This window comes from Betta splendens, chromosome 13 (genome assembly GCF_900634795.4).
Source record: "Betta splendens chromosome 13, fBetSpl5.4, whole genome shotgun sequence".
In the NCBI taxonomy this organism is placed as follows: Eukaryota; Metazoa; Chordata; class Actinopteri; order Anabantiformes; family Osphronemidae; genus Betta; species Betta splendens.
Window position 1 is genome coordinate 17,885,939 of NC_040893.2, and position 12,636 is coordinate 17,898,574.

At 49.5% G+C, this 12,636-nt stretch overlaps 1 protein-coding gene across 1 annotated transcript in view; it reads left to right on the forward strand.

Annotated features, from left to right (window-relative positions):
- The first annotated feature begins 369 nt into the window (after positions 1-369).
- The window catches only part of gbe1b (glucan (1,4-alpha-), branching enzyme 1b), a 51,865-nt gene continuing 39,598 nt past the window's right edge, over positions 370-12,636 (forward strand). Inside the window, exons 1-5 of the mRNA XM_029171146.3 lie at positions 370-730; positions 6,817-6,986; positions 9,196-9,311; positions 11,403-11,528; positions 12,326-12,461. Of these exons, the coding sequence (XP_029026979.1) occupies positions 633-730; positions 6,817-6,986; positions 9,196-9,311; positions 11,403-11,528; positions 12,326-12,461 (646 nt within the window). The 5' untranslated portion in view covers positions 370-632. The remainder of the gene's footprint in view (positions 731-6,816; positions 6,987-9,195; positions 9,312-11,402; positions 11,529-12,325; positions 12,462-12,636) is intronic.

Genomic DNA, 12,636 nt, shown 5'->3' on the forward strand with positions numbered 1-12,636 from the left:
GCCTCTCAGGAACGGGACAAACTGAAATTTGCAAAATGTCACAAGCAAAACTTTGCAGCGAATGGAATCTGAAAGAGAACAAAGAGATTCGTCCTGGTGGAAAATGAAGGCGGCAAAGTGGCCACGAATGCTCAGGGTCAAAGGGTCATCCAAATCCTAATATATATTCACTAACCTAAAATGGCGGCATTTTTTATTTCAGATCTGATTCACTAAATCACAATTAACATAAATGTGACTTTTGTCCCTCATAGTTTGCGCTTCCTGAGGTGCTGCTCGTTCCCAGAGCTCCACTCAGGTGCCACCAAGGGAATCATTGTAAGAGGAGCAAACTGCCAAACTTTGCATCTGCTGCATCTTCCCGTGACGCGCCAGATGCGCGTGCGCTGTCATCTTAAAGCCACACTCCGCTCCGCCTCGTCCGGAGCGGCTCTCTCATCATCGACCGCCGCCGAACCGCGTGTTGGCGCGGGGTGGGCTTAGCGGCTCGCAGCCTGATTCGCTGCCGTCTCCGGAAACAATAAAAAAAGAAAGAAACTCCCATCGAGCGCACGTCTGTCCTCGGGTCATGCAACTGTCAGCGCCCCAGAGCCGCGGCAGTCTGTGCTCGATTGGTTTGGTCTGCGGAAGTCATGGCAGCCCAGGAGGATAATGTTACCATTCCAGGCTTCAGCTGCCTGCTCCAAATGGATCCCTATCTCAAAGCATACGAGAAGGACTTCAGGAGGAGGTAAAACACGGCGCGTACGGCGGCTTTTGTGCACAGCTTGCGTCAAAGCCCGTCCCCGGCGAAGGGAGCAGACAGGAGGCGCACGCTGACACCCGTGTCTCGTCATAAACATACACAACTAACAGATAACAAGCGGAGCTCGGGTTTGACATTGTGAACGCGGAGAGGTCGCGTGCGTTTGTTGTGGCCGGCAGATGGCCGCGGGTCGAAGCCCCTTCCCCACGAGCAGCGAGCCGCTAGAACACGTCCCGCGCGTGCAGAATGAATGGGTCGCGACCATGAAGTGTTTCTACTTCATCTCACGCGCGGGTGGAAAAAGAAACGCCAAAATACTCGCCTCTCTACTTCCTATGTTTGACAGCTCGGCGCGTGCGCGCGTGCGTTCCTCGGTCAGCTGACGTCGACGTCGTGTCGTCAGGCGGCGCTTCGAGGCGCATTGCGTCCCGTTCGTGCACTTTCTCTGCTTAGAAGCGAAGTTTTCATCCTTTATAATACCTGGTTTCTATTATTGAGGCATAGATTAGTCTAAAATCCGGGCTGGACGCGTTCATGCTGTGCGGAGGCTGCGTGCTTTGGCCCCTGTTAATTCCAATAAGCCTCTGACATGAATGGACTGTGCAGTAGGTGCTCAAACTACATCAGCTTCAATTTGGCCTCCATACAAGTTAATTATTGAGGTGGGAGACTTAAGTAGAAAGCTGTGTGTGTGTGTGTGGTACCACTAAAAGTGCCTGTTTCACACATTTATTGATTGGGATTGTGTCCAACACAAATTCTTCTTCTCACATTTGCCAAATGTGCGATAGCCGACGGCACCGTGCTGCAGGTTGAAGTAGCTTCTATAACATTAATACAACATGTGGATTTTAAGCTGCCTCCTCTTAACGAACGCCATGTAACGCGCCAGTAACACACTAAAGAAACGAAACGCCGGTTCTCTCGCAGGATGATTCCTGAATCCAGCCCCTTCGGTTCTGGTACTGTCCTCAGGTGGAGCAGGGGGCTTGAGAACCGGGTTTGGGAGCCACTGCCTTCTTGAGATCCCCATTACTGCCAGTAAAAGTGCTACATGAAGCAGAATCCTACCAAAAATGCCCCTCTTATGTCCAGGACCAAGTGGTGGAAACTCACAGATAATTCAGATAATACAAATCATACATTCCCTGTTGAGCCCGAATCTTTTTTAATAGTTTCTTCTTTTAAATTACAAACGTCCGTCCAGATCTTTGTCCTTCGCTGGTGAACGCTCTGACCTTGTGTCGGCACTAATCTCAAAAAGCCGAGCAACTGCGCGGCCTCGCGCTTCATTTGCCTTTTATTTATTTTTACTTCTTAATATGTTAATTTGTTTTTGGCTCTGCTGTGAATTCTGCTCTTCACCTGATAAACGGCCTGGACTAAAATGAAGAGCGACCGAGGAGCGGCACGCGTTAATAAGAACAATGCTGATTCCATAATTGTTTCTCTTCCTCCCAGTGGATCCGCGGAGCTCATTTTCAGGGTGGGAGCCGGTGTTACTCCTCAGCTGCGTTCCCCTCCTCCAGCCAAATTGGAATGACATGATAGATTTCTTTAGAATATCTTTCCCCATAGACGCCGGCTGCTATAGTCTCCCCTCTGCTCACGGGCCGCGAGCTTTTACCCGTTCCATTACGGCGCCAGGGCCGGCCTCTAATGTGGCAGGTGAGGGACCACCTGCAGATGTGTCAGTCACATCTCGTGCACAGCTTGGGACCTGCCAGGCTCCACCGAGCCCCGGACGCGTCTGCTGTGATGGAACTTGCACATAAATGATCTTTACATATAGAGCCGGCGCGGTGTGGAGGTTAATTCCCCGTTCCCCTCGCCGAGCTGCGCAGTACTGAGAATTCCGTCGGCTTATCAGGACGGGACCTGTGACCACACACGCTCATTCTTTACATTTCATCACCGAGCCATGGCTCAAGGCCGCCCGCTCCTCCGGTTTGTTGAACCTGGGTTCACACCAGATACGGCCCGTGTGCTCAAACGCCGCATTATTCCGTCGGACTGAGTTATTCTGTGGTTGCAGGCGCTTCTGACTTTATTTAGTTTCATCAGGATGCCGGGGTCGGATTGATTGTGAGAGCGAGCGTTGATGCTGCACAGGCGAGTTCCAGCCCCGGTGGGTGAGCAGCGCTCCGGTGACGTGCTTCATTATTTACCCTTCCTGTTGTGCAAGGCTGCAGGAGGAGCTGCTGGGACGGTGCACCGCGTGGCCCCATGAATCTCCTAAATTGGGCCAAATTAAAGCGGCGCGCGCTCAGACGGATGCTTATTATTTTTGCACGGATTCGAGCGTGTCATCACAAACTCGAACGCGAGCATCGCGCTCACGACGCTGATGCAATATATTTAAAGCAGGAGTGATTATCGACTACTAATGCGTGTGCTCTGACTGAGAATCAACCAGCTGATAATAAATAGATATTAAAGATAAGCAGGGTTAATAGACACGATTGGACTCAATGGGTCACTTTGGATAAAAAAGGTACCTGTTGTAAATATTTAATGCGCCTCTTTAAAGCCAGTAGACAGCATCTATTTCCCTGCCTCTTTGCTTGAGGGCCGCAAATGCATGAAGTTAGCAGAGGTTTGAGCTTTCATCAATCAACCGCTCTGCAGACGTCCGGGGCTCTTTTTAGCCTCATTAAAACACTTAGTCAAAGGACATCAATGACACTGAAAGTCACCTTGCTGCCAGGCTGCATTGAAGCCCTTTAGGCCGACGGAGATCAGGAGGAGAGACGCCGCTTCAGACCTGAACCGGGTCTATATTTAGACGCCCGTTTGTTTAAAAGCGGCGGGTTCAGACGCTCTGCAGGGACAAGTCGCTGTAGAGCGTTGTTTTTAGGGCTTTGATGAAAACCCTTTGCAGCGGAGGTGTGGAGACTGTGGAGCGTCCTCCCTGGAGCTGCTGCACCACGCCGCCTGGTTTACTGCTCGTTTGAGGTCCGTCTGCTTCAGTCGGACCGGGGCTGCTGTACTGGGACGGGACCACGGTGGAGTGAGGCTACGGTCGCTGACTTGTTGGTTTAACGCCGTCCTTGTTTGAGGCGCTGCGCTCTGTGCCGCTGAGGCGTTTGTGTTTGCCAGCGTTCACATCCATCTCTGATCTAAACAATGAGACGAGGCGGGTCAGGCCACAGGGGATGAGGCCACAGGGGGTGAGGCCACAGGGGATGAGGCCACAGGGGATGAGGCCACAGGGGATGAGGCCACAGGGGGTGAGGCCACAGGGGGTCAGGCCAAAGGGGGTCCACGGGTCAGGCCAAAGGGGGTCCGCGGGTCAGGCCAAAGGGGGTCAGGCCAAAGGGGGTCCATGGGTCAGGCCAAAGGGGGTCCGCGGGTCAGGCCAAAGGGGGTCAGGCCACAGGGGGTCAGGCCAAAGGGGGTCCGCGGGTCAGGCCAAAGGGGGTCCGCGAGTCAGGCCAAAGGGGGTCAGGCCAAAGGGGGTCCGCGGGTCAGGCCAAAGGGGGTCAGGCCAAAGGGGGTCCGCGGGCCGGGTCCGAGCGTTTGTCCATCCACCGGCTCCTCTTCTCCCGACGCTCCGCCCGGATGCCCTACTTCTTTTCTCGCTCCACTTCCGTGTCCCGCCACATTCGCTTGACCTCATCCTGGTTCCTCCGGCCGTCTGCTCCTGCAGGTGATCGATCTCGTGTTGCTGCTCGACGTGCGTCAGGGCTGAAGTCAAGTTTCTCCTGCGCTTTCCTGACATTGTCTCCGACCCGTCTTCCTGGGCGCCTTTCAGACGCTGTCGTGGGAAGGGAGGCGTTGAAGTGTCTCTGTTATTTCACAGGGCGTTGACGCCCGTCACTTAAAGCGTTGCTCAGTGCAATAATATCTATCAGGACAATATCTTAGTTGTACTATATAATATTTTCCTTGGTAGATAAAGAACATTTTCCCACACTGAGATAAGAGGATGGTAATCTTGACTCAAATCTATAATCTCCTACTCCTCTATTATCACCAAATAGGGGCCGGGGCCGATCCGCTTTGTCATTTCTGGCTACGGGGGTTAGTGGTGCTTCTTCTTGTGCACTGGCAACAATGAGCTGCACCTCTCAGAAACGGAGACATTGCTTTTGTTTAAAGGCGTGATGGAAATGTGTGGGGTCAGTTTAGTAATCGATGCATGTACAGGTTTGAATACACAGGCTGCCTTTTAATGACTGAAGGAGGAGGACAACAATTATGAATTCTGAGGCTGACTTGCCTTTATTAGGAATTCAGAGCCACTGCTCAACCACCATATGTGATGATATTGCCACACTATGAAGGTCTACGAGACCTTTTGCCAGATGTTACCCATGCATATAACATTGAGGCCCGTATTTGTTATTCTACACTAGAGTTGGAGCAACACGGAGAAGCTGTACTGACGTGGGGCATTGTCCTTATTTCTGGGTAGACGGAAAAAAAAGCCACAACTTATCAAAATGTATAGAGACGGCAGAGTCAGGGCACAGAGGACGGTTTCCATCTGCTTATCAATGATGGGATAATAAATCTGAGGTTTGATTTTGTTTATAGTCCCAACTCTGTTAATGACTTTCTGAAATAAATAGACAGAAGTCATTATGATGTGTGGTGCGATTTTGTGATCCTGTGCAGGAGATGTGCAGCGAATACTGGATCCAGGCGGGACTTTGAGCCTCTACTCCCTCTGGTTCTACCCCCTGGAACTCATTTGTTATAATCATAGGCATGACTTTCATGCCTATTAATACTGTTGCGGTGGGGCTGCGCTCCGGCGCGAGTCCCCCCATTGTTCTGCCGTTCACGCCGCTCCCGAGCTGCCAACAAAGCGGGAGTCGGACGCACGCGGTAGCGGGTCGGGCTTTGAAGGTGCACATTTGGCACGGAGCGCCTGCGTCCGCCGCGCTCGACACGGGGAGCAGCTGCTGAGAAATGGCGCCGTTGCTTCAGCCCATCATCACTAGCCCCAGGGCATTCACAGGCCAGTCTGAGCTTGGCTCCGGGGCTATAGGGGAGAGAGTGCACTTAACTCAGCTGGCTGAAAGAGGCTTTCTGTACCGGGGGAATCTGATATGGACACCAGGTGGCTGCAGGAACTTAAGTGAGATAAATTGCAAAGTAGTTAGTCCATCCTTCGCAGCTGAAGGTAACAGACAGAGGTTTATCTCCTAGGATATGCCCGTAGTCACATACTTGAGGGAATGAGGCAGGTTTGCATGCTGAGGTGGGACCTCAAAGAGATAACGCGAGCGCGGAGACATTAAGATTCAACACTTCACGCGCCTGCACCGCATGTGGCGCAATCCTGCCTGTTACCATTCATCATTATTCAGGGACAGAACTTTGATTGATCGTCTGCTTTTTGCACCCACCTGAGGGGGAAACCCAATTTAAATATTTATTATTTAAAACCTGTTAAAATTAGAAGTTGATTACGCAGAAATGAGTAGTTAATTATTTCTCCTAACAATCCAGTAAATGGCTCTCGCTGCTAAATGTTATTCACAGTGAATGGGTGAAAGCGATAGAATGGCTGCTTTGCTGGTAATTACTGGTTACTCAGCATCTTCTTTATGTTTGTGTACATGTCAACATGTTGTATAGCTATTGTGAGAAGCCACTAGAAAGAAAAAACAGAATGTTATTCATGTTTTATTTTTCTTGTGAAATGTATTAATACTGTAGTTTAGAAATGGAAATGTAGTGAGGAAAAAACGATGAACTCGAATATGTTCAATTAAATGGCTGCTCTTCAGATTTGTGTGACGTCTGTTCCAGATCCTGGACCGACTATATTTATGCTGACATTCAACAGTCACAGAGAAAAACCAGCTTTGTGTGACTCTCATTTGTTGCTGTTATTTCAATCTCCACCTACACGGAACACATGGACCTGAACGCAGTTGATATTCTGAGGCGGTGGGGTTCAAAGAGCAGAGTGGGAAATGGAGGAAAACACCAACCGAGGTGGAAGTGGAAGAGGCAGCTCGATGCTGTGGGAGTTCACCGTTTATAAAAAAAAAAAAAAAAAAAATCGCTGGTGGATCCTGTGCTGACTTCACGCGTGTCTGTCTTGTGCCCTGAAGGTACGAGCTGCTGCAGAAGCTGCTCCTGCAGCTGCAGGAGGCGGAGGGCGGCTTCGACCTGTTCACGCGCAGCTACGCGGACTTCGGCGTGCAGCGCCGGCCCGACGGCGGCCTGCTCTTCAGGGAGTGGGCTCCGGCCGCCGAGGCGCTCTTCCTCACCGGCGACTTCAGTAAGTGGCCCCGGGTGAGCCCTCCTCACCCTCACCGACCCCACGGCCCCAGTGCGGGTCCTGATCCTGTGCCACAGGTGGAAACTTGCTGCTTTATCATGAGTCACTTGCGCCTCCATTTGAAATGCTGGTCCGTCCTCCCGGTGGCAGGTGTCCTTGTGTTATTAAAAGGCATGCCACCGACGGACGCCTGCTTCATTCCAGCTCTATTATTACATTTTCAATAATAAATCAGACTATCAGAAGTGAAATGACACTTGGAATATGAAGTTCCAAGGTAGCACATGCGCACACCGGGGGGACCGGCAGGAGAGGGAGATTTCAGGGCGAACGGGAAGGTTGCATGTCCTCGGCGCGCATTAAAGAAGACGTCCCAGACAAAAAGCGAAGGCGCAGCAGGCCGCGCTACGAGGATATCGGCTCTTTTGATCAAGCAGCCAGGGAGTAGGAAATGTGGAAAATATTGATTACACAGGATAAACTTGCATACTGTAGGGGTTCTTTTTAATGCCGGAGTGTTTGTTAATATTTTAGTAGCTGGTTATTTCATCATTGCCTGGAAAGTTGTTGAGAGAGTGAAACCTCTGTGTTTGCCCTGAAATATCTATTCCCTCCTGTCCCAACTTTGAAAGTAATTTCAGGTTAATAGTCTTTTGAGTGTTATTTTCGGTTAAGGCGGGCTGTAAAAACGCGGCGAAATTATTTATTTTTATCGTCATTAACAAGATAAACCGGGACTCACGTTCATCCATCAAGTAGATATACAAGGTAATATGAGCTCTCAGTGCCATTTACTTTCTTCTTGTGTGTTTTGTCTCTCCTTTATCAAATTTATGAATGCACCGAGAGCTATTACACTTGCCAGTAGAGACATTTTACTTTCACCGGACAAAATAAAGAAGGCGAAAAAAAGACGAACGGGGAAGAAATCAGAGCGTTCACGTAACTCAAACCTCATCTGCGATGCTCCTGCTTGGCTCCGTGCCACAACCTGCAGGTAATGATAAAGGAAAGCAGATGCTAATAGTAATACCCTCAGACTGATACAGTGCAAAACCGCAGATTTGTCAATTTGTTATTGTCCCCGCGCGTCTTTTGTTGCTCCTTAGTCCTCGCTGCCGTTCTCTCCTTCCACATTCCTCCCGTTCCCTTTTTCCTTTTTTAATTATCTTCCCAGGACCTTGGGCAGCAGCTCAATTCCAACATTCAATTCTGTGAGAGATTATATTTTGACACGGCTCCGTCATATTATTTGATTTCAATTTCATAGTAAATGTGGAAACAGCCCAGCAGCCCTGTTCATGAATACGCCACAGGTTGGATGCATATTGCTGTTTTTTTTTAAAGGTGTTTAAGCAAAGAGAGATAAATAAATTGTAAAAAATAAATAAATATTATTTGGCCGCTCTGTGAGAAAGTGCTGGTGTTTTGCCAGGTCACTTCTGAAACATTTCCTGTCATTCATTTTCTATCCATGCTGCTGCTTTCGCTCATGAATAGCAAACAGATATGGATTACTGAACAATAACAACATCCTAAATTGACAAGTCAAGGTGGCTGCTTCATAATAAATGCTTCATGTCCTAATATAACCCTGTCAGTTCACGACAATTGCTAACGCGTTATCGGCTGGTTATGAATGTGACGCCTTTCTGTTGTTCCCTCACAGATATAATTCACTGAGCGGTGGCATATTCTTTTTTTTATTTTTTTTAGATTACTGAGCCTGCTGCTTTATTCACAGTTGCGAAAGTCAAAGGCTACAAGGGAGCAGACTACAAAACCAACAAGAAAGAATTACGCAAGAGGCTTTGGAGACGAACGAGAGGCGGCGAATTGTGTAAAAAGGGAGAAATAGAAAAGTGCCCTGTGACCGTTGGATGGAGAGCAAAAGTCACAGTGGTGGATTTGAGCTAAAGGCAAAGTGGGAAGACTCTGCTGTAATAAAGAGGAATGGGACTTTTAATTGTGTTGTTGTGGGTGTTCAACATTTGGTGACCCCTAGTGGTAACATCACAAATACGTCTGAGCTATAGTGCTTGGCTATAATCATATGAGAACATACATGATTCTAAGTGGAGGTCAAGGGGTCACTTGGGCCTAGGGAGTTTAAACGGCGTGTTTGCTGGAGAGCGAAGGCAGATTTAGATTTAGGCAGATCTATGACTCGTTTGGGTCTCGTTGTTCTAATCTTGTCTTTCGCCCACAGACGGCTGGGACAAATTCTCCCACCCCTACACCAAGAAGGAATTCGGCAAGTGGGAGCTGACTCTGCCGCCCAAGCATGACGCGTGTCCAGCCGTGGACCATAACTCCAAACTCAAGGTACGGAGCGGCGCCGGGACCTGTCGCGATACTGTGCGAGGGAGATTCTAGTCACGTGTGGCATCTTGAAACCGATCGATCGAGTGATCGCTGCACGTACACAATCGGCAGCTGAGGAGCCGGACCTGCGGCTTTCACCGCCGTCCCTCAGGACGCGGAGCCGCGTTTGACTGGGGCAGAAGCTCCAAGGTGGTGATCGTAGGCGACTGGTTTTAAGCTCTGGTGAATAATTCATCAGGGTTAAATGCAAAAGACGCGCCTCACATTATGCATTGCCTCCCAAGCAAACAGCGTGGACGAGGAATAATCCCGAAACGCGATGCCGGCCGCGGGAACGCGTGCGCGGCGACGCCTCCCTCCTCGGGACCGGGTCGGCGCCGGCTCGCCCCCGCGGCCCGGACAGGCTGCCCGGCTGCCATTGTCAGCGGAGGTCAGGCTAAGGACGATAAGAAGCAGATGGAGACGCTGGCACCTGGCCTCCCCCGCGCGGGCGCCCCCCCGCCGCCCCTGAATGGCTGCCTCGCTGTGAGCTCGACTTTAACATTCGTTCCACAGCACTCCCTCGTGGAGGCACAAGCCTCGCTCCGATCACTGCCGTGTGGAGCAGCCTGCCCTTCCATCCCCTTTGTTCGCGGCCCAATTTATCTCCATAAACGCGCGGCGTCCTTTTCTGGGCGCCGCAGCGCATGCTACCTGTATGCGGCCCCTCAAAGACACGACCCGAGGTGTGGTGTAAGTGATCCCACGCCCGCTTCTTCATCCACAACCAACTTTCCGCATTTTGCCTGAGTAGCTGTTGTTTTGCTGCCCGCCAGTCTGATTGTGCTTTAATGGGCCTAATGCTGGCCAATTTGTGTGAAGGACCACCGCTCTGCCAAGCTTTATGCCAGTCCATTTATCCAACTATCTCTTCCTAATCCTATAAACTGTGAAGCATGTCATAAGGGGAGCCAGGCATCTCGCCCCCAGGTGGCCTGGTCGTAACCAGAACCCCCCCGAGGGGGGTCTGGCCAAGCGCTTGCATGCAGGTGGCTTTGGAACAGTCATTATTTCACGACGGTAGCCAGAATTAGTCGGGTTCTAATGCCCGTTTCTGCAGGGGACTAAACAGGGCGGACACATACTGCGGGCAACACAACAGGATCGATTTCTTGGTGGGTTTTTCCAACTCTCACGCTGAGTTTCTCCTTTCGTATTTGACCGACGGAGACAAAGTAACTTGTCAGTTAGATTTTCCAAACTGTACTTATTTGACCCCCTCCCAATCATGAATTGCAGACATAATAGATGAGAGGCAAAGAATAATGATTCAAATTTCCGCTTTTTTTTTTAAATTGGTCTCTGGCTCAGATCTCCTCCCAGGATGAGCCGGTGAGTGGTGGTGTTAAAACCGATAAATGAGCTGCACCACTTGCAAAATAAAACATAATTTCCATTGAATCCAGATGCACCACAACAATTTTTTTTTCATCAATACTTTAGCTTTTTGTCCTCGGCACCAAATTATGTGTTGGAGCTGCGGGCTTCATGTCGGAGGGGAGGAAGGACGGGTTTTTATTACGACACATTGAAAAATGTTTGGTTTGTAACAATCCACACATTCACCGGTCGGGCTGAACAGTTTGCAGCAGCCTCTCTGAGCAGAAGATGTGGAGTAACTGCACCGTTTTCTGATGTAAGCGTTTCATAGCTGCAAGATGCAAATAAATGCTGACATTAAAACTGCATGCAACCCGGTCCAGAGACTCACGGAGAGTTTGATTTGTGGCTGGGCCTGTTAAAGCACATAAAGATGATGTTACTTCTAGCTAATTATTTTGCAGTTGCACTCAGTGGCCACTTTATTAGGTACATGTGCCCAGTTTGCCTCATTCCAGTACAGCAGCTCTGCAGCGTTGGCCTGACTTGTCGCGTGGTTAACACAGTATGGTTCTTCATCCCTCCATTCTGTTCGTCTTATCCAGATTAACGCCGTCCTTCTCGGCTCATGTACACACTTTATACAGTGGTGTCTTTTTAACGCCCATTTTCTGGGTCGTTGTTTAGCAGCACTTGCTAAAACACAACTGTCGTTTGTCTTCATTTTCCCAGGTGGTGGTTCACACCAAGAGCGGCGAGCGACTGTACCGGATCTCACCCTGGGCCAAATACGTGACCAGGGAGGAGAAATCCGTCATCTACGACTGGGTTCACTGGGATCCTCCCCATCCCTACACTGTAACTCATTATATCAATCATATTTAATCATGTGTGTCCATTCATCTATTTGGTTAAATATTCACTCATTAGGAATTTATTTTATTATACAACTAAAGTTAAAGTAAAAATCTATTTTTAAAAGCCCCCCATCACAATGAAAAACAATAACCTTTTATTTTGAAGGACTTCTTCCCACAACTTCCATGATTATAATTAATAAGCAGCCGACTCCTGGCTGCCGGCGTGTTTGGAATCGGCCTTGTGGTCGCGCCTGAAGCGGCTGCGGTCATTCTTACCGTGGCTGCTCCATGCCGCTGATTCGAGAGCGTTCAAATGCGCCTCGATGCTACTTGACGTCCTCAGAACAAGTGTGCACAAGCAAAACAATAAGAGGCCATTAAAGACCACCTTGCTTACTTTATCACTTGTTATTTGGCAGCGTTTTAATTAGCCGGGCCCTCATGCCGGCAGTGTAGTCGCTTTATTTACAAGTGGCAATCAGCCACTTCAAATAGTTGGTTCACAAGGCCCGGTGGGTAGCTATCAAGAAATTTCTTCCATGTATAAAACAAATCGCTCTCCCGTTGTGTAACTCAGACAGGGTGAATAATAGATGTTTTAATATTTGAAATGCAGAGCTGTTCGCAGCATGCGAGGCAGTATGTTGGTGCAGAGACCCAGAAAGCCCACACTTCTCTCTCGTCTCTGACCTTATGCTTCATAATTACTCACCAAATGTGCAGTATTTTTAGCGCTTTGCCGGCAAAAGTGCTGGACTCTAATAATTTTCCCTTCAATTTCGGTTTCCTCTCCAGCAAATTCACCCTCGGCCAAAGAAGCCCACGAGCCTGAGAATATACGAGGCCCACGTGGGCATCGCCTCACCTGAGGGAAAGATTGCCTCGTACACCAACTTCACCATCAACGTGCTGCCTCGGATAAAGGATCTGGGTGAGACACGACACACTGATACCTCCATCCAGTCCCTTCTTAGGGGTTTTCGACTACTCAGGTCTGTAAATAGTTCCCACCAGTCATCCCGCTGTGATCCTCTTCCTCTAAGTGTCAGTCGGAGCTTTCTCCGACTCCACTTTGGAACAGTTTGTATCTTCTCCAGCCAAGAACA